Source organism: Crinia signifera, chromosome 2 (genome assembly GCF_055691185.1).
Source record: "Crinia signifera chromosome 2, ASM5569118v1, whole genome shotgun sequence".
Taxonomy (NCBI): Eukaryota; Metazoa; Chordata; class Amphibia; order Anura; family Myobatrachidae; genus Crinia; species Crinia signifera.
In genome coordinates, this window is record NC_139218.1 from 3,924,369 (window position 1) to 3,949,324 (window position 24,956).

The window sequence follows — 24,956 nt, forward strand, 5'->3', positions numbered from 1 at the left end:
TCGCACCTCCCCCCTCTCCATCCATCCTCGCACCCCCCCCCTCCATCCATCCTCGCACCTCCCCCCCCCCCCTCCATCCATCTTTGCACCTCCCCCCTCTCCATCCATCCTCGCACCCCCCCCCCTCTCCATACATCCTCCCACCCCCCTCTCCATCCATCCTCCCACCCCCCTCTCCATCCATCCCCGCTCCCCTCCCCTCCCCCTCCATCCATCCTCGCACCTCCCCCCTCCATCCATCCTTCCTCACACCCTCCCCCTCCATCCATCCTCGCACCTCCCCCTCTCCATCCATCCATCCTCGCACCTCCCCCCTCTCCATCCATCCTCGCACCTCCCCCCTCTCCATCCATCCTCGCACCCGGGATGCAGTTAAAATCCCGGTTGTCGGGATCCCGGCGTTCAGAATCCCGACGCCGGAATCCCGACCGCCGAAATGCCGACACATTCTCCCTCCTGGGGTGTCCACGACACCCCTGGAGGGAGAATAAATTAGTGTGCCGAGCGTAGCGAGGCACCGGGCCCGCTGCGTGGCGAGCGCAGCGCTCCCCTCCCCCTCCATCCATCCTCCAACCCCCCCCCTCTCCATCCATCCTCGCACCTCCCCCTCTCCATCCATCCTCGCACCCCCCCCCCTCTCCATCCATCCTCGCTCCCCTCCATCCATCCTCCAACCCCCCCCCCCCTCTCCATCCATCCTCGCTCCCCTCCATCCATCCTCCAACCCCCCCCCCTCTCCATCCATCCTCGCTCCCCTCCATCCATCCTCCAACCCCCCCCCCCCTCTCCATCCATCCTCGCTCCCCTCCATCCATCCTCCAACCCCCCCCCCCCCTCCATCCATCCTCGCTCCCCTCCATCCATCCTCCAACCCCCCCCCCTCTCCATCCATCCTCGCACCCCCCCCTCTCCATCCATCCTCGCACCCCCCCCTCTCCATCCATCCTCGCTCCCCTCCATCCATCCTCCAACCCCCCCCCTCTCCATCCATCCTCGCACCTCCCCCCTCTCCATCCATCCTCGCACCCCCCCCCTCTCCATCCATCCTCGCACCCCCCCCTCTCCATCCATCCTCGCAACCCCCCCCTCCCCTCTCCATCCATCCTCGCACCCCCCCCTCTCCATCCATCCTCGCACCCCCCCCTCTCCATCCATCCTCGCTCCCCTCCATCCATCCTCCAACCCCCCCCTCTCCATCCATCCTCGCACCTCCCCCCTCTCCATCCATCCTCGCACCCCCCCCCTCTCCATCCATCCTCGCACCCCCCCCTCTCCATCCATCCTCGCAACCCCCCCCTCCCCTCTCCATCCATCCTCGCACCCCCCCCTCTCCATCCATCCTCGCACCCCCCCCTCTCCATTCATCCTTGAACCCCCCCTCTCCATTCATCCTTGAACCCCCCCTCTCCATTCATCCGTGAACCCCCCCCTCTCCATCCATCCTCGCTTCCCTCCCCCTCCATCCATCCTCGCTCCCCTCCCCCTCCATCCATCCTTGCTCCCCTCCCCCTCCATCCATCCTCCCTCCGCTACCCCCCCCTCCATCCAACCTCGCTCCGCTACCCCCCCCTCCATCCATCCTCGCTCCGCTCCCCCCCCCTCCATCCATCCTCGCTCCACTACCCCCCCCTCCATCCAACCTCGCTCCGCTACCCCCCCCCCTCCATCCAACCTCGCTCCGCTCCCCTCCCCCTCCATCCATCCTCGCTCCGCTCCCCTCCCCCTCCATCCATCCCCGCTCCCCTCCCCCTCCATCCATCCTCGCTCCCCTCCCCCTCCATCCAACCTCGCTCTGCTACCCCCCCTCCATCCAACCTCGCTCCGCTCCCCTCCCCCTCCATCCATCCTCGCTCCGCTCCCCTCCCCCTCCATCCATCCTCGATCCCCTCGCTCCGCTCCCCTCCCCCTCCATCCATCCTCGCTCCGCTCCCCTCCCCCTCCATCCATCCTCGCTCCCCTCCCCCTCGCTCCATCCTCGCACACCCACACCCCCCCTCGCTCCATCCTCGCTCCCCTCCCCGTCGCTCCATTCTCGCACACCCACACCCCCTCGCTCCATCCTTGCACACCCACACCCCCCCTCGCTCCATCCTCACACCCCTCTCTGTGTTCCAGGTCCCACTGCTCCACTGCACCAGAAACAGGCCCTGGCTTGGCTGCAATGGAGGGAGAAGCAGAGGCCGCAGGGGGGGATTCTGGGTAAGTGGCGGGACCTCAGCACTGAGCGATATCGTGTCATCACACATACACATCGTCTTACTGGCTTCCCCTCTGCGATCAGAGCTGCGGGCGGCCCAGAGATCTCCTGTACCCCCAGTATTGGGGGGTGCTCCCCTGCAGGGGGCGGATGTACTAAGCTTGAAGATGTGATAACGCAGAAGACTATCGGCTCCTAACTGTCACGTTACAGGCTGGGTTTGGAGCTGATTGGCTGCTGCGTTCTCTCCGGGTGTCAGCGCGGGCTGTCGCCCTCTGTAACCCTGTACATGCTTTGTCTGCAGCGGATGACATGGGCCTGGGGAAGACGCTGACGATGATCGCCCTCATCCTCGCCCAGAAACGTGCGCAGAAGTCACTAAAGGACCAGGGGAAGAAATTACAGTCATGGATTTCCAAAACCGGTAATGGCCGACTGTTCTGTGTGTGTGTGTAAGACTGCCCCTGTGTGTGTGTGTGTGACAATCCCTGTGTGTGTGACGGCCCCTGTGTGTGTGTGTGTGACGGCCCCTGTGTGTGTGTGACGGCCCCTGTGTGTGTGTGACGGCCCCTGTGTGTGTGTGACGGCCCCTGTGTGTGTGTGACGGCCCGTGTGTGTGTGTGTGACGGCCCCTGTGTGTGTGTGTGTGACGGCCCCTGTGTGTGTGTGTGTGACGGCCCCTGTGTGTGTGTGTGTGTGACGGCCCCTGTGTGTGTGTGTGTGTGACGGCCCCTGTGTGTGTGTGTGTGTGACGGCCCCTGTGTGTGTGTGTGTGACGGCCCCTGTGTGTGTGTGACAATCCCTGTGTGTGTGTGACGGCCCCTGTGTGTGTGTGTGTGTGTGACGGCCCCTGTGTGTGTGTGTGTGTGTGTGTGTGTGACAATCCCTGTGTGTGTGTGTGACGGCCTCTGTGTGTGTGTGACGGCCCCTGTGTATGTGACGGCCCCTGTGTGTGTGTGTGTGACGGCCCCTGTGTGTGTGTGTGACGGCCCCTGTGTGTGTGTGGCTGTGACGGCCCCTGTGTGTGTGATACACGCAGATAAGAGACGGGCGGTGAGGAAGCTCCGGGGACGTATGTATGGATGTATGTATGTGGGGAATGGAGCCGTGACTGGTAAATGGGGCGAGCTGTGACTACATTCCATGGTGCCTGCTCCCAGATTCCGCCCTGACGGTCTGTCACGGGACCCTGATCATCTGTCCGGCGTCGCTCGTCCACCACTGGAAGAAGGAGGTGGAGAAGCGGGTGTGTGACGGCAAACTGCGGGTCTGCCTGTATCATGGGCCCAACCGGGAGAAGAGCTGCTCACTGTGAGTACATAGGACTTCTCTGACCGAGTGCCGCCGCGTAGCGGGACTTCTCTGACCGAGTGCCGCCGCGTAGCGGGGCTTCTCTGACCGAGTGCCGCCGCGTAGCGGGACTTCTCTGACCGAGTGCCGCCGCGTAGCGGGACTTCTCTGACCGAGTGCCGCCGCGTAGCGGGACTTTTCTGACCGAGTGCCGCCGCGTAGCGGGACTTCTCTGACCGAGTGCCGCCGCGTAGCGGGGCTTCTCTGACCGAGTGCCGCCGCGTAGCGGGGCTTCTCTGACCGAGTGCCGCCGCGTAGCGGGGCTTCTCTGCCCGAGTGCCGCCGCGTAGCGGGGCTTCTCTGCCCGAGTGCCGCCGCGTAGCGGGACTTCTCTGACCGAGTGCCGCCGCGTAGAGGGGCTTCTCTGACCGAGTGCCGCCGCGTAGAGGGGCTTCTCTGACCGAGTGCCGCAGCGTAGCGGGGCTTATCTGACCGAGTGCCGCCACGTTGGATGGGGCCCGCGTGTATGATAACCAGCGGATGGGGCCCGGGTATATTATAGTGTTGGGTTATATTGTTGCGTTATACTGTATAATGGTTTTGCTATTAGTGACACATTGTAGTGGTTGTACCAGTAATAAACACTAGGTGGCAGCATCTCACAGGTTTTTATCCCCCAGACTAGTAATAGCACTTTGCAGTGAGGTCCCTGTGTGATGGACCTGGGTGTACAGCCGGTCATATTCCTGGCTCTCATCCTGGGTTCATGTCATCTGCACATATCTGGGATGTAGTCTGTGGAAAAGCAGCGTAACACACGGTGCTGCTGTCACATTGTCCGATCATCTCGCCAGCCAGCGTATAACTCAGCACGCAGCCCCGCCCACTCGCCAGCCAGCGTATAACTCAGCACGCAGCCCCGCCCACTCGCCAGCCAGCGTATAACTCAGCACGCAGCCCCGCCCACTCGCCAGCCAGTGTATAACTTAGCACGCAGCCCCGCCCACTCGCCAGCCAGCGTATAACTCAGCACGCAGCCCCGCCCACTCGCCAGCCAGCGCAAAACTCAGCACGCAGCCCCGCCCACTCGCCAGCCAGCGCAAAACTCAGCATGCAGCCCCGCCCACTCGCCAGCCAGAACATAACTCTCTGCGCAGCCCTGCCCATTTTCCAGCAGACCAGCATACCATGTAGCCCCGCCCACTCAGCCAGAGCATAACATGTGCTGTCCCACCCACCCTGTCCCCAGCCTAGGCCTAGCTCTCAGCGCCCAGCCCCGCCCTCTCGCCTGCCAGGCCAAGCATAACATGCAACCCAGCCCACTCTCCAGCCAATCAGAGCATAGCTCTCTGCCCCGCCTTTCGCTGACCAGCCCGGGCATAGCTCTCTGCCCATGCTGTGATGGTAGCATCTCTTGTACTGTCTGTGTACCGATGCTGTACCCTTTACACTGTGCAGTAATCCCTGTGTACATGTAGGTATGCCCACGCTTACACGTTATGTGATGGATGGGTTATCTCGCTGTGTACCGGTGCTGTACCCCTTACACTGTGCAGTAATCCCTGTGTACATGTAGGTATACCCACGCTTACACAGTATGTGATGGATGGGTTATCTCGCTGTGTACCGGTGCTGTACCCCTTACACTATGCAGTAATCCCTGTGTACATGTAGGTATACCCACGCTTACACATTATGTGATGGATGGGTTATCTCGCTGTGTACCGGTGCTGTACCCCTTACACTATGCAGTAATCCCTGTGTACATGTAGGTATACCCACGCTTACACATTATGTGATGGATGGGTTATCTCGCTGTGTACCGGTGCTGTACCCCTTACACTATGCAGTAATCCCTGTGTACATGTAGGTATACCCACGCTTACACGTTATGTGATGGATGGGTTATCTCGCTGTGTACCGGTGCTGTACCCCTTACACTATGCAGTAATCCCTGTGTACATGTAGGTATACCCACGCTTACACGTTATGTGATGGATGGGTTATCTCGCTGTGTACCGGTGCTGTACCCCTTACACTATGCAGTAATCCCTGTGTACATGTAGGTATACCCACGCTTACACATTATGTGATGGATGGGTTATCTCGCTGTGTACCGGTGCTGTACCCCTTACACTATGCAGTAATCCCTGTGTACATGTAGGTATACCCACGCTTACACGTTATGTGATGGATGGGTTATCTCGCTGTGTACCGGTGCTGTACCCCTTACACTATGCAGTAATCCCTGTGTACATGTAGGTATACCCACGCTTACACGTTATGTGATGGATGGGTTATCTCGCTGTGTACCGGTGCTGTACCCCTTACACTATGCAGTAATCCCTGTGTATATGTAGGTATACCCACGCTTACACGTTATGTGATGGATGGGTTACCTCGCTGTGTACCGGTGCTGTACCCCTTACACTGTGCAGTAATCCCTGTGTACATGTAGGTATACCCACGCTTACACGTTATGTGATGGATGGGTTATCTCGCTGTGTACCGGTGCTGTACCCCTTACACTATGCAGTAATCCCTGTGTACATGTAGGTATACCCACGCTTACACGTTATGTGATGGATGGGTTATCTCGCTGTGTACCGGTGCTGTACCCCTTACACTATGCAGTAATCCCTGTGTACATGTAGGTATACCCACGCTTACACGTTATGTGGTGGATGGGTTATCTCGCTGTGTACCGGTGCTGTACCCCTTACACTATGCAGTAATCCCTGTGTACATGTAGGTATACCCACGCTTACACGTTATGTGGTGGATGGGTTATCTCGCTGTGTACCGGTGCTGTACCCCTTACACTATGCAGTAATCCCTGTGTACATGTAGGTATACCCACGCTTACACGTTATGTGGTGGATGGGTTATCTCGCTGTGTACCGGTGCTGTACCCCTTACACTATGCAGTAATCCCTGTGTACATGTAGGTATACCCACGCTTACACGTTATGTGATGGATGGGTTATCTCGCTGTGTACCGGTGCTGTACCCCTTACACTATGCAGTAATCCCTGTGTACATGTAGGTATACCCACGCTTACACATTATGTGATGGATGGGTTATCTCGCTGTGTACCGGTGCTGTACCCCTTACACTATGCAGTAATCCCTGTGTACATGTAGGTATACCCACGCTTACACGTTATGTGATGGATGGGTTATCTCGCTGTGTACCGGTGCTGTACCCCTTACACTATGCAGTAATCCCTGTGTACATGTAGGTATACCCACGCTTACTCGTTATGTGATGGATGGGTTATCTCGCTGTGTACCGGTGCTGTACCCCTTACACTATGCAGTAATCCCTGTGTACATGTAGGTATACCCACGCTTACACGTTATGTGATGGATGGGTTATCTCGCTGTGTACCGGTGCTGTACCCCTTACACTATGCAGTAATCCCTGTGTACATGTAGGTATACCCACGCTTACACGTTATGTGATGGATGGGTTATCTCGCTGTGTACCGGTGCTGTACCCCTTACACTATGCAGTAATCCCTGTGTACATGTAGGTATACCCACGCTTACACGTTATGTGATGGATGGGTTATCTCGCTGTGTACCGGTGCTGTACCCCTTACACTATGCAGTAATCCCTGTGTACATGTAGGTATACCCACGCTTACACATTATGTGATGGATGGGTTATCTCGCTGTGTACCGGTGCCGCCGCGTAGCGGGACTTCTCTGACCGAGTGCCGCCGCGTAGCGGGACTTTTCTGACCGAGTGCCGCCGCGTAGCGGGACTTCTCTGACCGAGTGCCGCCGCGTAGCGGGGCTTCTCTGACCGAGTGCCGCCGCGTAGCGGGGCTTCTCTGACCGAGTGCCGCCGCGTAGCGGGGCTTCTCTGCCCGAGTGCCGCCGCGTAGCGGGGCTTCTCTGCCCGAGTGCCGCCGCGTAGCGGGGCTTCTCTGCCCGAGTGCCGCCGCGTAGCGGGACTTCTCTGACCGAGTGCCGCCGCGTAGAGGGGCTTCTCTGACCGAGTGCCGCAGCGTAGCGGGGCTTATCTGACCGAGTGCCGCCACGTTGGATGGGGCCCGCGTGTATGATAACCAGCGGATGGGGCCCGGGTATATTATAGTGTTGGGTTATATTGTTGCGTTATACTGTATAATGGTTTTGCTATTAGTGACACATTGTAGTGGTTGTACCAGTAATAAACACTAGGTGGCAGCATCTCACAGGTTTTTATCCCCCAGACTAGTAATAGCACTTTGCAGTGAGGTCCCTGTGTGATGGACCTGGGTGTACAGCCGGTCATATTCCTGGCTCTCATCCTGGGTTCATGTCATCTGCACATACCTGGGATGTAGTCTGTGGAAAAGCAGCGTAACACACGGTGCTGCTGTCACATTGTCCGATCATCTCGCCAGCCAGCGTATAACTCAGCACGCAGCCCCGCCCACTCGCCAGCCAGCGTATAACTCAGCACGCAGCCCCGCCCACTCGCCAGCCAGCGTATAACTCAGCACGCAGCCCCGCCCACTCGCCAGCCAGCGTATAACTCAGCACGCAGCCCCGCCCACTCGCCAGCCAGCGTATAACTCAGCACGCAGCCCCGCCCACTCGCCAGCCAGCGCAAAACTCAGCACGCAGCCCCGCCCACTCGCCAGCCAGCGCAAAACTCAGCATGCAGCCCCGCCCACTCGCCAGCCAGAACATAACTCTCTGCGCAGCCCTGCCCATTTTCCAGCAGACCAGCATACCATGTAGCCCCGCCCACTCAGCCAGAGCATAACATGTGCTGTCCCACCCACCCTGTCCCCAGCCTAGGCCTAGCTCTCGGCGCCCAGCCCCGCCCTCTCGCCTGCCAGGCCAAGCATAACATGCAACCCAGCCCACTCTCCAGCCAATCAGAGCATAGCTCTCTGCCCCGCCTTTCGCTGACCAGCCCGGGCATAGCTCTCTGCCCATGCTGTGATGGTAGCATCTCTTGTACTGTCTGTGTACCGATGCTGTACCCTTTACACTATGCAGTAATCCCTGTGTATATGTAGGTATACCCACGCTTACACATTATGTGATGGATGGGTTATCTCGCTGTGTACCGGTGCTGTACCCCTTACACTATGCAGTAATCCCTGTGTACATGTAGGTATACCCACGCTTACACATTATGTGATGGATGGGTTATCTCGCTGTGTACCGGTGCTGTACCCCTTACACTATGCAGTAATCCCTGTGTACATGTAGGTATACCCACGCTTACACATTATGTGATGGATGGGTTATCTCGCTGTGTACCGGTGCTGTACCCCTTACACTATGCAGTAATCCCTGTGTACATGTAGGTATACCCACGCTTACACGTTATGTGATGGATGGGTTATCTCGCTGTGTACCGGTGCTGTACCCCTTACACTATGCAGTAATCCCTGTGTACATGTAGGTATACCCACGCTTACACATTATGTGATGGATGGGTTATCTCGCTGTGTACCGGTGCTGTACCCCTTACACTATGCAGTAATCCCTGTGTACATGTAGGTATACCCACGCTTACACATTATGTGATGGATGGGTTATCTCGCTGTGTACCGGTGCTGTACCCCTTACACTATGCAGTAATCCCTGTGTACATGTAGGTATAACCACGCTTACACATTATGTGATGGATGGGTTATCTCGCTGTGTACCGGTGCTGTACCCCTTACACTATGCAGTAATCCCTGTGTACATGTAGGTATACCCACGCTTACACATTATGTGATGGATGGGTTATCTCGCTGTGTACCGGTGCTGTACCCCTTACACTATGCAGTAATCCCTGTGTACATGTAGGTATACCCACGCTTACACGTTATGTGATGGGTGGGTTATCTCGCTGTGTACCGGTGCTGTACCCCTTACACTATGCAGTAATCCCTGTGTACATGTAGGTATACCCATGCTTACACGTTATGTGATGGATGGGTTATCTCGCTGTGTACCGGTGCTGTACCCCTTACACTATGCAGTAATCCCTGTGTACATGTAGGTATACCCACGCTTACACATTATGTGATGGATGGGTTATCTCGCTGTGTACCGGTGCTGTACCCCTTACACTATGCAGTAATCCCTGTATACATGTAGGTATACCCACGCTTACACGTTATGTGATGGACGGGTTATCTCGCTGTGTACCGGTGCTGTACCCCTTACACTATGCAGTAATCCCTGTGTATATGTAGGTATACCCACGCTTACACGTTATGTGATGGATGGGTTATCTCGCTGTGTACCGGTGCTGTACCCCTTACACTATGCAGTAATCCCTGTGTATATGTAGGTATACCCACGCTTACACGTTATGTGATGGATGGGTTATCTCGCTGTGTACCGGTGCTGTACCCCTTACACTGTGCAGTAATACCTGTGTACATGTAGGTATACCCACGCTTACACGTTATGTGATGGATGGGTTATCTCGCTGTGTACCGGTGCTGTACCCCTTACACTGTGCAGTAATCCCTGTGTACATGTAGGTATACCCACGCTTACACGTTATGTGATGGATGGGTTATCTCGCTGTGTACCGGTGCTGTACCCCTTACACTATGCAGTAATCCCTGTGTACATGTAGGTATACCCACGCTTACACGTTATGTGATGGATGGGTTATCTCGCTGTGTACCGGTGCTGTACCCCTTACACTATGCAGTAATCCCTGTGTACATGTAGGTATACCCACGCTTACACGTTATGTGATGGATGGGTTATCTCGCTGTGTACCGGTGCTGTACCCCTTACACTATGCAGTAATCCCTGTGTACATGTAGGTATACCCACGCTTACACATTATGTGATGGATGGGTTATCTCGCTGTGTACCGGTGCTGTACCCCTTACACTATGCAGTAATCCCTGTGTACATGTAGGTATACCCACGCTTACACGTTATGTGATGGATGGGTTATCTCGCTGTGTACCGGTGCTGTACCCCTTACACTATGCAGTAATCCCTGTGTACATGTAGGTATACCCACGCTTACACATTATGTGATGGATGGGTTATCTCGCTGTGTACCGGTGCTGTACCCCTTACACTATGCAGTAATCCCTGTGTACATGTAGGTATACCCACGCTTACACGTTATGTGATGGATGGGTTATCTCGCTGTGTACCGGTGCTGTACCCCTTACACTATGCAGTAATCCCTGTGTACATGTAGGTATACCCACGCTTACACGTTATGTGATGGCTGGGTTATCTCGCTGTGTACCGGTGCTGTACCCCTTACACTATGCAGTAATCCCTGTGTACATGTAGGTATACCCACGCTTACACATTATGTGATGGATGGGTTATCTCGCTGTGTACCGGTGCTGTACCCCTTACACTATGCAGTAATCCCTGTGTACATGTAGGTATACCCACGCTTACACGTTATGTGATGGATGGGTTATCTCGCTGTGTACCGGTGCTGTACCCCTTACACTATGCATTAATCCCTGTGTACATGTAGGTATACCCACGCTTACACGTTATGTGGTGGATGGGTTATCTCGCTGTGTACCGGTGCTGTACCCCTTACACTATGCAGTAATCCCTGTGTACATGTAGGTATACCCACGCTTACACATTATGTGATGGATGGGTTATCTCGCTGTGTACCGGTGCTGTACCCCTTACACTATGCAGTAATCCCTGTGTACATGTAGGTATACCCACGCTTACACGTTATGTGATGGATGGGTTATCTCGCTGTGTACCGGTGCTGTACCCCTTACACTATGCAGTAATCCCTGTGTACATGTAGGTATACCCACGCTTACACGTTATGTGATGGCTGGGTTATCTCGCTGTGTACCGGTGCTGTACCCCTTACACTATGCAGTAATCCCTGTGTACATGTAGGTATACCCACGCTTACACATTATGTGATGGATGGGTTATCTCGCTGTGTACCGGTGCTGTACCCCTTACACTATGCAGTAATCCCTGTGTACATGTAGGTATACCCACGCTTACACGTTATGTGATGGATGGGTTATCTCGCTGTGTACCGGTGCTGTACCCCTTACACTATGCAGTAATCCCTGTGTACATGTAGGTATACCCACGCTTACACATTATGTGATGGATGGGTTATCTCGCTGTGTACCGGTGCTGTACCCCTTACACTATGCAGTAATCCCTGTGTACATGTAGGTATACCCACGCTTACACATTATGTGATGGATGGGTTATCTCGCTGTGTACCGGTGCTGTACCCCTTACACTATGCAGTAATCCCTGTGTACATGTAGGTATACCCACGCTTACACGTTATGTGATGGATGGGTTATCTGTGTACCGGTGCTGTACCCCTTACACTATGCAGTAATCCCTGTGTACATGTAGGTATACCCACGCTTACACGTTATGTGATGGATGGGTTATCTCGCTGTGTACCGGTGCTGTACCCCTTACACTATGCAGTAATCCCTGTGTACATGTAGGTATACCCACGCTTACTCGTTATGTGATGGATGGGTTATCTCGCTGTGTACCGGTGCTGTACCCCTTACACTATGCAGTAATCCCTGTGTACATGTAGGTATACCCACGCTTACACGTTATGTGATGGATGGGTTATCTCGCTGTGTACCGGTGCTGTACCCCTTACACTATGCAGTTATCCCTGTGTACATGTAGGTATACCCACGCTTACACGTTATGTGATGGATGGGTTATCTCGCTGTGTACCGGTGCTGTACCCCTTACACTATGCAGTAATCCCTGTGTACATGTAGGTATACCCACGCTTACACATTATGTGATGGATGGGTTATCTCGCTGTGTACCGGTGCTGTACCCCTTACACTATGCAGTAATCCCTGTGTACATGTAGGTATACCCACGCTTACACATTATGTGATGGATGGGTTATCTCGCTGTGTACCGGTGCTGTACCCCTTACACTATGCAGTAATCCCTGTGTACATGTAGGTATACCCACGCTTACACATTATGTGATGGATGGGTTATCTCGCTGTGTACCGGTGCTGTACCCCTTACACTATGCAGTAATCCCTGTGTACATGTAGGTATACCCACGCTTACACATTATGTGATGGATGGGTTATCTCGCTGTGTACCGGTGCTGTACCCCTTACACTATGCAGTAATCCCTGTGTACATGTAGGTATACCCACGCTTACACGTTATGTGATGGATGGGTTATCTCGCTGTGTACCGGTGCTGTACCCCTTACACTATGCAGTAATCCCTGTGTACATGTAGGTATACCCACGCTTACACGTTATGTGATGGACGGGTTATCTCGCTGTGTACCGGTGCTGTACCCCTTACACTATGCAGTAATCCCTGTGTATATGTAGGTATACCCACGCTTACACGTTATGTGATGGATGGGTTATCTCGCTGTGTACCGGTGCTGTACCCCTTACACTATGCAGTAATCCCTGTGTACATGTAGGTATACCCACGCTTACACGTTATGTGATGGATGGGTTATCTCGCTGTGTACCGGTGCTGTACCCCTTACACTATGCAGTAATCCCTGTGTACATGTAGGTATACCCACGCTTACACGTTATGTGATGGATGGGTTATCTCGCTGTGTACCGGTGCTGTACCCCTTACACTATGCAGTAATCCCTGTGTACATGTAGGTATACCCACGCTTACACGTTATGTGATGGATGGGTTATCTCGCTGTGTACCGGTGCTGTACCCCTTACACTATGCAGTAATCCCTGTGTACATGTAGGTATACCCACGCTTACACGTTATGTGATGGATGGGTTATCTCGCTGTGTACCGGTGCTGTACCCCTTACACTATGCAGTAATCCCTGTGTACATGTAGGTATACCCACGCTTACACGTTATGTGATGGCTGGGTTATCTCGCTGTGTACCGGTGCTGTACCCCTTACACTATGCAGTAATCCCTGTGTACATGTAGGTATACCCACGCTTACACGTTATGTGATGGATGGGTTATCTCGCTGTGTACCGGTGCTGTACCCCTTACACTATGCAGTAATCCCTGTGTACATGTAGGTATACCCACGCTTACACGTTATGTGATGGATGGGTTATCTGTGTACCGGTGCTGTACCCCTTACACTATGCAGTAATCCCTGTGTACATGTAGGTATACCCACGCTTACACGATATGTGATGGATGGGTTATCTCGCTGTGTACCGGTGCTGTACCCCTTACACTATGCAGTAATCCCTGTGTACATGTAGGTATACCCACGCTTACACGTTATGTGATGGATGGGTTATCTCGCTGTGTACCGGTGCTGTACCCCTTACACTGTGCAGTAATCCCTGTGTACATGTAGGTATACCCACACTTACACGTTATGTGATGGATGGGTTATCTGTGTACCGGTGCTGTACCCCTTACACTATGCAGTAATCCCTGTGTACATGTAGGTATACCCACGCTTACACGATATGTGATGGATGGGTTATCTCGCTGTGTACTGGTGCTGTACCCCTTACACTATGCAGTAATCCCTGTGTACATGTAGGTATACCCACGCTTACACGTTATGTGATGGATGGGTTATCTCGCTGTGTACCGGTGCTGTACCCCTTACACTATGCAGTAATCCCTGTGTACATGTAGGTATACCCACGCTTACACGATATGTGATGGATGGGTTATCTCGCTGTGTACCGGTGCTGTACTCCTTACACTGTGCAGTAATCCCTGTGTACATGTAGGTATACCCACGCTTACACGTTATGTGATGGCTGGGTTATCTCGCTGTGTACCGGTGCTGTACTCCTTACACTATGCAGTAATCCCTGTGTACATGTAGGTATACCCACGCTTACACGTTATGTGATGGCTGGGTTATCTCGCTGTGTACCGGTGCTGTACCCCTTACACTATGCAGTAATCCCTGTGTACATGTAGGTATACCCACGCTTACACATTATGTGATGGATGGGTTATCTCGCTGTGTACCGGTGCTGTACCCCTTACACTGTGCAGTAATCCCTGTGTACATGTAGGTATACCCACGCTTACACGTTATGTGATGGATGGGTTATCTCGCTGTGTACCGGTGCTGTACCCCTTACACTGTGCAGTAATCCCTGTGTACATGTAGGTATACCCACGCTTACACAGTATGTGATGGATGGGTTATCTCGCTGTGTACCGGTGCTGTACCCCTTACACTATGCAGTAATCCCTGTGTATATGTAGGTATACCCACGCTTACACAGTATGTGATGGATGGGTTATCTCGCTGTGTACCGGTGCTGTACCCCTTACACTGTGCAGTAATCCCTGTGTACATGTAGGTATACCCACGCTTACACGTTATGTGATGGATGGGTTATCTCGCTGTGTACCGGTGCTGTACCCCTTACACTGTGCAGTAATCCCTGTGTACATGTAGGTATACCCACGCTTACACATTATGTGATGGATGGGTTATCTCGCTGTGTACCGGTGCTGTACCCCTTACACTGTGCAGTAATCCCTGTGTACATGTAGGTATACCCACGCTTACACATTATGTGATGGATGGGTTATCTCGCTGTGTACCGGTGCTGTACCCCTTACACTATGCAGTAATCCCTGTGTACATGTAGGTATACCCACGCTTACACGTTATGTGATGGATGGGTTATCTCGCTGTGTACCGGTGCTGTACCCCTTACACTATGAAGTAATCCCTGTGTACATGTAGGTATACCCACGCTTACACATTATGTGATGGATGGGTTATCTCGCTGTGTACCGGTGCTGTACCCCTTACACTATGCAGTAATCCCTGTGTACATGTAGGTATACCCACGCTTACACGTTATGTGATGGCTGGGTTATCTCGCTGTGTACCGGTGCTGTACCCCTTACACTATGCAGTAATCCCCGTGTACATGTAGGTATACCCACGCTTACACGTTATGTGACGGATGGGTTATCTCGCTGTGTACCGGTGCTGTACCCCTTACACTATGCAGTAATCCCCGTGTACATGTAGGTATACCCACGCTTACACATTATGTGATGGATGGGTTATCTCGCTGTGTACCGGTGCTGTACCCCTTACACTGTGCAGTAATCCCTGTGTACATGTAGGTATACCCACGCTTACACGTTATGTGATGGATGGGTTATCTCGCTGTGTACCGGTGCTGTACCCCTTACACTATGCAGTAATCCCTGTGTACATGTAGGTATACCCACGCTTACACGTTATGTGATGGATGGGTTATCTCGCTGTGTACCGGTGCTGTACCCCTTACACTATGCAGTAATCCCTGTGTACATGTAGGTATACCCACGCTTACACGTTATGTGATGGATGGGTTATCTCGCTGTGTACCGGTGCTGTACCCCTTACACTATGCAGTAATCCCTGTGTACATGTAGGTATACCCACGCTTACACGTTATGTGATGGATGGGTTATCTCGCTGTGTACCGGTGCTGTACCCCTTACACTATGAAGTAATCCCTGTGTACATGTAGGTATACCCACGCTTACACGTTATGTGATGGATGGGTTATCTCGCTGTGTACCGGTGCTGTACCCCTTACACTATGCAGTAATCCCTGTGTACATGTAGGTATACCCACGCTTACACGTTATGTGATGGATGGGTTATCTCGCTCCCAGGCTGGCACAGTATGACATCGTCGTCACCACCTACAGCCTGGTATCAAAGGAGATTCCCACGAAGAAGAAGGAGGAAGGAGAAGTCCCAGCTAAGGACCAGGACCTGGAGGTAGGTCGCGCTGTGCGGAGGGAACATGACTGCGGTGCCTTCATATGACGTCTGGGAGAGGGGGCTCATCCTCTTCTACTAGTGGCTGCTTTACAGCAACCCGGGAGCTATTAGTGCACGTGGTCCATGTGAGTGCCGTTATATGTGAGCTAGCAATCACTCCGGTCTGATCAGTGTACAGTGACAAACCTGTTCCCATCTCCGTCCCCCCAATATGAGACGCCCCATCACTGTGTGTATTCTAGAGGAATCCGCCCCATCTCCGTCCCCCCAATATGTGACGCCCCATCACTGTGTCTGTTCCCATCTCAGTCCCCCCAATATGACACGCCCCATCACTGAGTGTATTCTAGGAGGAATCAGCCCCCTCTCCTGCGTCTGTTCCCATCTCAGTCCCCCAATATGAGACTCCCCATCACTGCGTGTGTTCTAGGAGGAATCAGCCCCCTCTCCTGCGCCTGTTACCATCTCAGTCCCCACAATATGAAATGCCCCATCACTGTGTGTATTCTAGGAGGAATCCGCCCCCTCTCCTGCGCCTGTTACCATCTCATTCCCCACAATATGAGATGCCCCATCACTGTGTGTATTCTAGGAGGAGTCCGCCCCCTCTCCTGCACCTGTTCCCATCTCCGTCCCCCCAATATGTGGCGCCCCATCGCTGTGTGTATTCTAGGAGGAGTCCGCCCCCTCTCCTGCACCTGTTCCGATCTCAGTCCCCCCAATATGACACGCCCCATCACTGCGTGTATTCTAGGAAGAATCCGCCCCCTCTCCTGCGTCTGTTCCCATCTCCGTCCCCCCAATATGAGACGCCCCATCTCTGTGTGTATTCTAGGAGGAATCCGCCCCCTCTCCTGCGTCTGTTCCCATCTCAGTCCCCCAATATGAGACGCCCCATCACTGAGTGTATTCTAGGAGGAATCCGCCCCCTCTCCTGCACCTGTTACCATCTCAGTCCTCCCAATATGAGACGCCCCATCACTGCGTGTGTTCTAGGAAGAATCCGCCCCCTTTCCTGCGTCTGTTCCCATCTCCGTCCCCCCAATACGAGACGCCCCATCACTGTGTTTTCTAGGAGGAATCCGCCCCCTCTCCTGCGCCTGTTCCCATCTCAGTCCCCCCAATATGAGACGCCCCATCACTCTGTGTATTCTAGGAGGAGTCCGCCCCCTCTCCTGCGCCTGTTACCATCTCAGTCCCCCCCCAATATGAGACGCCCCATCACTGTGTGTATTCTAGGAGGAGTCCGCTCCCTCTCCTGCGCCTGTTCCCATCTCAGTCCCCCCAATATGACACGCCCCATCACTGAGTGTATTCTAGGAGGAATCCGCCCCCTCTCCTGCGCCTGTTCCCATCTCAGTCCCCCCCAATATGACGCCCCATCACTGCGTGTATTCTAGGAGGAATCCGCCCCCTCTCCTGCACCTGTCCCCATCTCAGTCCCCCCAATATGACACGCCCCATCACTGAGTGTATTCTAGGAGGAATCAGCCCCCTCTCCTGCGTCTGTTCCCATCTCAGTCCCCCAATATGAGACTCCTCATCACTGTGTGTGTTCTAGGAGGAATCAGCCCCTTCTCCTGCGCCTGTTACCATCTCAGTCCCCACAATATGAGACGCCTCACCTCTGTGTGTATTCTAGGAGGAATCCGCCCCCTCTCCTGCGTCTGTTCCCATCTCAGTCCCCCCAATGTGTGACGCCCCATCTCTGTGTGTATTCTAGGAGGAGTCCGCTCCCTCTCCTGAGCCTGTTCCCATCTCAGTCCCCCCAATATGACACGCCCCATCACTGAGTGTATTCTAGGAGGAATCAGCCCCCTCTCCTGCGTCTGTTCCCATCTCAGTCCCCCAATATGAGACTCCCCATCACTGAGTGTGTTCTAGGAGGAATCCGCCCCTTCTCCTGCGCCTGTTCCCATCTCAGTCCCCCCAATATGAGACGCCCCATCACTGTGTGTGTTCTAGGAGGAATCCGCCCCTTCTCCTGCGCCTGTTACCATCTCAGTCCCCACAATATGAGACGCCCCATCACTGTGTGTATTCTAGGAGGAATCAGCCCCCTCTCCTGCGCCTGTTCCCATCTCAGTCCCCCCAATATGAGACGCCCCATCACTGTGTGTATTCTAGGAGGAATCCGCCCCCTCTCCTGGGCCTGTTCCCATCTCAGTCCCCCCAATATGAGACGCCCCATCACTGTGTGTATTCTAGGAGGAGTCCGCTCCCTCTCCTGCGTCTGTTCCCATCTCAGTCCCCCAATATGAGACGCCCCATCTCTGTGTGTATTCTAGGAGGAGTCCGCTCCCTCTCCTGCACCTGTTCCCATCTCATTCCCCCCCCAATATGAGACGCCCCATCACTGCGTGTGTTCTAGGGGGAATCCGCCCCCTCTCCTGCGCCTGTTACCATCTCAGTCCCCCCAATATCTGCGCCTGTTCCCATCTCAGTCCCCCCAATATGAGACGCCCCATCACTGCGTGTATTCTTAGAGGAATCCGCCCCCTCTCCTGCGCCTGTTCCCATCTCAGTCCCCCCAATATCTGCGCCTGTTCCCATCTCAGTCCCCCCAATATGAGACGCCCCATCACTGTGTGTGTTCTAGGAGGAATCAGCCCCTTCTCCTGCGCCTGTTACCATCTCAGTCCCCACAATATGAGACGCCCCATCACTGTGTGTATTCTAGGAGGAATCCGCCCCCTCTCCTGCGCCTGTTACCATCTCAGTCCCCCCAATATGAGACGCCCCATCACTGTGTGTATTCTAGGAGGAGTCCGCCCCCTCTCCTGCGCCTGTTCCCATCTCAGTCCCCCCAATATGAGACGCCCCATCACTGTGTGTATTCTAGGAGGAGTCCGCCCCCTCTCCTGCACCTGTTCCCATCTCAGTCCCCCCAATATGACACGCCCCATCACTGTGTGTATTCTATAGGAATCCGCCCCCTCTCCTGCGCCTGTTACCATCTCAGTCCCCCCAATATGAGACGCCCCATCACTGAGTGTATTCTAGGAGGAATCCGCTCCCTCTCCTGCGTCTGTCCCCATCTCAGTCCCTCCCAATTTGAGACGCCCCATCACTGTGTGTATTCTAGGGGGAATCCGCCCCCTCTCCTGTGCCTGTTACCATCTCAGTCCCCCCAATATGTCACCCCATCACTGTGTGTATTCTAGGGGGAATCCGCCCCCTCTCCTGTGCCTGTTACCATCTCAGTCCCCCCAATATGAGACGCCCCATCACTGCGTGTGTTCTAGGAGGAATCAGCCCCCTCTCCTGCGCCTGTTACCATCTCAGTCCCCCCAATATGAGACGCCCCATCTCTGTGTGTATTCTAGGAGGAATCCGCCCCCTCTCCTGCGCCTGTTACCATCTCAGTCCCCCCAATATGAGACGCCCCATCTCTGTGTGTATTCTAGGAGGACTCCGCCCCCTCTCCTGCGTCTGTTACCATCTCAGTCCCCCAATATGAGACGCCCCATCACTGCGTGTGTTCTAGGGGGAATCCGCCCCCTCTCCTGCGCCTGTTACCATCTCAGTCCCCCCAATATAAGACGCCCCATCTCTGTGTGTATTCTAGGAGTAATCCGCCCCCTCTCCTGCGTCTGTTCCCATCTCAGTCCCCCCAATATGACGCCCCATCACTGCGTGTATTCTAGGACGAATCCGCGCACTCCCCCCTCCTGCGCCTGGCATGGGCACGCATCATCCTGGATGAGGCTCACAACATTAAGAACCCCAAGGTGCAGACCTCCATGGCGGTGTGTAACCTGAGAGCCGGGGCCCGGTGGGCAGTGACGGGGACCCCCATACAGAATAACCTGTTGGATCTGTACTCTCTCCTGCGGTAAGAGAAGATGGTGGTCTGAAGATCCAGTCTGACCGGTACCACAGAACCACCCTGGAGATGTAACGTGTCTCCTTCCAGGTTCCTGCGCTGTGCCCCGTTTGACGAGTACAAGTTATGGAAGAATCAGGTGGACAATGGCAGCCGCAAGGGAGGAGAGCGGCTAAATATCCTGACCAAGAGCTTGCTGCTGCGGAGGACCAAGGACCAGCTGGATCACACCGGGAAACCCCTGGTAACTAGCGCCTGTGACTGATCCGTACACGCCGGGAGACCCCTGGTAACTAGCGCCGGGGACTGACACGTACACACCGGGAGACCCCTAGTAACTAGCGCCTGTGACTGATCCGTACACACTGGGAAACCCCCGGTAACTAGCGCCTGTGACTGATCCGTACACACTGGGAGACCCCCGGTAACTAGCGCCTGTGACTGACCCCTTTATACCGGGAGACCCCTGGTAACTAGCGCCTGTGACTGATCCGTACACACTGGGAGACCCCCGGTAACTAGCGCCTGTGACTGATCCGTACACACTGGGAGACCCCCGGTAACTAGCGCCTGTGACTGATCCGTACACACCGGGAGACCCCCGGTAACTAGCGCCTGTGACTGATCCGTACACACTGGAAGACCCCCGCTAACTAGCGCCTGTGACTGACCCGTACACACCGGGAGACCCCTGGTAACTAGCGCCTGTGACTGATCCGTACACACTGGGAGACCCCTGGTAACTAGCGCCTGTGACTGACCCGTACACACCGGGAAACCCCTGGTAACTAGCGCCTGTGACTGACCCCTTTATACCGGGAGACCCCTGGTAACTAGCGCCTGTGACTGATCCGTACACACTGGGAGACCCCCGGTAACTAGCGCCTGTGACTGATCCGTACACACCGGGAGACCCCCGGTAACTAGCGCCTGTGACTGATCCGTACACACTGGAAGACCCCCGCTAACTAGCGCCTGTGACTGACCCGTACACACCGGGAGACCCCTGGTAACTAGCGCCTGTGACTGATCCGTACACACTGGGAGACCCCTGGTAACTAGCGCCTGTGACTGACCCGTACACACCGGGAAACCCCTGGTAACTAGCGCCTGTGACTGATCCCTATACACTGGGAGACCCCCGGTAACTAGCGCCTGTGACTGACCCGTACACACTGGGAAACCCCTGGTAACTAGCGCCTGTGACTGATCCCTATACACTGGGAGACCCCCGGTAACTAGCGCCTGTGACTGACCCGTATACGCCGGGAGACCCCCGGTAACTAGCGCCTGTGACTGACCCGTACACACCGGGAAACCCCTGGTAACTAGCGCCTGTGACTGATCCGTACACACCGGGAGACCCCCGGTAACTAGCGCCTGTGACTGATCCGTACACACTGGGAGACCCCCGCTAACTAGTGCCTGTGACTGACCCGTACACACCGGGAGACCCCTGGTAACTAGCGCCTGTGACTGATCCGTACACACTGGGAGACCCCTGGTAACTAGCGCCTGTGACTGACCCGTACACACCGGGAAACCCCTGGTAACTAGCGCCTGTGACTGATCCCTATACACTGGGAGACCCCCGGTAACTAGCGCCTGTGACTGACCCGTACACACTGGGAGACCCCCGGTAACTAGCGCCTGTGACTGACCCGTACACACCGGGAAACCCCTGGTAACTAGCGCCTGTGACTGATCCCTATACACTGGGAGACCCCCGGTAACTAGCGCCTGTGACTGACCCGTATACGCCGGGAGACCCCCGGTAACTAGCGCCTGTGACTGACCCGTATACGCCGGGAGACCCCCGGTAACTAGCGCCTGTGACTGACCCGTACACACCGGGAAACCCCTGGTAACTAGCACCTGTGACTGATCCCTATACACTGGGAGACCCCCGGTAACTAGCGCCTGTGACTGACCCGTATACGCCGGGAGACCCCCGGTAACTAGCGCCTGTGACTGACCCGTACACGCCGGGAGACCCCCGGTAACTAGCGCCTGTGACTGATCCGTACACACTGGGAGACCCCTGGTAACTAGCGCCTGTGACTGATCCGTACACACCGGGAGACCCCTGGTAACTAGCGCCTGTGACTGACCCGTACACGCCGGGAAACCCCTGGTAACTAGCGCCTGTGACTGATCCGTACACACCGGGAGACCCCCGGTAACTAGCGCCTGTGACTGATCCGTACACACTGGGAGACCCCCGCTAACTAGCGCCTGTGACTGACCCGTACACACCGGGAGACCCCTGGTAACTAGCGCCTGTGACTGATCCGTACACACTGGGAGACCCCTGGTAACTAGCGCCTGTGACTGACCCGTACACACCGGGAAACCCCTGGTAACTAGCGCCTGTGACTGATCCCTATACACTGGGAGACCCCCGGTAACTAGCGCCTGTGACTGACCCGTACACACTGGGAGACCCCCGGTAACTAGCGCCTGTGACTGACCCGTACACACTGGGAAACCCCTGGTAACTAGCGCCTGTGACTGATCCCTATACACCGGGAAACCCCTGGTAACTAGCGCCTGTGACTGATCCCTATACACTGGGAGACCCCCGGTAACTAGCGCCTGTGACTGACCCGTATACGCCGGGAGACCCCCGGTAACTAGCGCCTGTGACTGACCCTATACGCCGGGAGACCCCCGGTAACTAGCGCCTGTGACTGACCCGTACACACCGGGAAACCCCTGGTAACTAGCACCTGTGACTGATCCGTACACACTGGGAGACCCCTGGTAACTAGCGCCTGTGACTGATCCGTACACACCGGGAGACCCCTGGTAACTAGCGCCTGTGACTGACCCGTACACGCCGGGAGACCCCCGGTAACTAGCGCCTGTGACTGACCCGTACACACCGGGAGACCCCCGGGAACTAGCGCCTGGGACTGACCCGTACACACCGGGAGACCCCCGGGAACTAGCGCCTGGGACTGACCCGTACACACCGGGAGACCACTGGTAACTAGCGCCTGTGACTGATCCCTATACACTGGGAGACCCCCAGTAACTAGCGCCTGTGACTGACCCGTACACACCGGGAGACCACTGGTAACTAGCGCCTGTGACTGACCCGTACACACCGGGACTGGGAGACCCCCGGTAACTAGCGCCTGTGACTGACCCGTACACACCGGGAGACCCCCGGTAACTAGCGCCTGTGACTGACCCGTACACGCCGGGAGACCCCCGGTAACTAGCGCCTGTGACTGACCCGTACACGCCGGGAGACCCCCGGTAACTAGCGCCTGTGACTGATCCGTACACACTGGGAGACCCTGGTAACTAGCGCCTGTGACTGACCCGTACACACTGGGAGACCCCTGGTAACTAGCGCCTGTGACTGATCCCTATACACTGGGAGACCCCCGGTAACTAGCGCCTGGGACTGACCCATACACACCGGGAGATCCCCGGTAACTAGCGCCTGTGACTGATCCGTACACACTGGGAGACCCCCGGTAACTAGCGCCTGTGACTGATCCGTACACACTGGGAGACCCCCGGTAACTAGGGCCTGGGACTGACCCGTACACGCCGGGAGACCCCCGGTAACTAGCGCCTGTGACTGATCCGTACACACCGGGAGACCCCTGGTAACTAGCGCCTGTGACTGACCCGTACACACTGGGAGACCCCCGGTAACTAGCGCCTGTGACTGACCCGTACACACCGGGAGACCCCCGGTAACTAGCGCCTGTGACTGATCCGTACACACTGGAAGACCCCCGCTAACTAGCGCCTGTGACTGACCCGTACACACCGGGAGACCCCCGGTAACTAGCGCCTGTGACTGACCCGTACACACCGGGAGACCCCCGGTAACTAGCGCCTGTGACTGACCCCTTTATACTGGGAGACCCCCGGTAACTAGCGCATGTGACTGACCCGTACACACCGGGAGACCCCTGGTAACTAGCGCCTGTTACTGATCCGTACACACCGGGAAACCCCCGGTAACTAGCGCCTGTGACTGATCCGTACACACCGGGAGACCCCCGGTAACTAGCGCCTGTGACTGACCCCTTTATACTGGGAAACCCCCGGTAACTAGCGCCTGTGACTGACCCCTTTATACTGGGAAACCCCCGGTAACTAGCGCCTGTGACTGACCCCTTGTTACCTGGGTATATGTACATAGGACACCTACATGACCGCCCCTGTCCGCGTGTCTCCTAGGTGGTGCTTCCCCAGCGGAGCTGTGTGTTACATCAGCTGACGCTGTCTGAGCAGGAGCAGGCCGTGTACGACGTCATCCTCGCCAGATCCAGGTAACAGAGTCTTGGAATTATCATATTTTATTGTTATTACTGGCAGTGTGATGTCATGTTCTCTGTGGGTACAGGGGCTGGTGACTGGGGGGGGGGGGGGTACAGGGGCTGGTGACTGGCGGTGGGGGGGTACAGGGGCTGGTGACTGGCGGTGGGGGGGGTACAGGGGCTGGTGACTGGCGGTGGGGGGGTACAGGGGCTGGTGACTGGTGGTGGGGGGGGGGGGTACAGGGGCTGGTGACTGGCGGTGGGGGGGTACAGGGGCTGGTGACTGGGGGGGTACAGGGGCTGGTGACTGGGGGGGGTACAGGGGCTGGTGACTGGCGGTGGGGGGGGGGGTACAGGGGCTGGTGACTGGCGGTGGGGGGGTACAGGGGCTGGTGACTGGCGGTGGGGGGGTACAGGGGCTAGTGACGTGGTGGGGGGGTACAGGGGCTGGTGATTGGCGGTGGGGAGGTACAGGGGCTGGTGACTGGCGTGGGGGGGGTACAGGGGCTGGTGACTGGCGGTGGGGAGGTACAGGGGCTGGTGACTGGCGGTGGGGGGGGGGTACAGGGGCTGGTGACTGGCGGTGGGGAGGTACAGGGGGTGGTGATTGGGGGGGGGATGGTACAGGGGCTGGTGACTG

At 55.7% G+C, this 24,956-nt stretch overlaps 1 protein-coding gene across 1 annotated transcript in view; it reads left to right on the forward strand.

Moving 5' to 3' along the window:
- TTF2 (transcription termination factor 2) overlaps positions 1-24,956 on the forward strand; it is a 116,668-nt gene that overhangs the window by 38,947 nt on the left and 52,765 nt on the right. Inside the window, 8 exon segments of the mRNA XM_083171459.1 lie at positions 2,116-2,127; positions 2,130-2,199; positions 2,502-2,621; positions 3,358-3,508; positions 16,093-16,201; positions 19,852-20,039; positions 20,121-20,274; positions 24,237-24,328. Of these exon segments, the coding sequence (XP_083027585.1) occupies positions 2,116-2,127; positions 2,130-2,199; positions 2,502-2,621; positions 3,358-3,508; positions 16,093-16,201; positions 19,852-20,039; positions 20,121-20,274; positions 24,237-24,328 (896 nt within the window).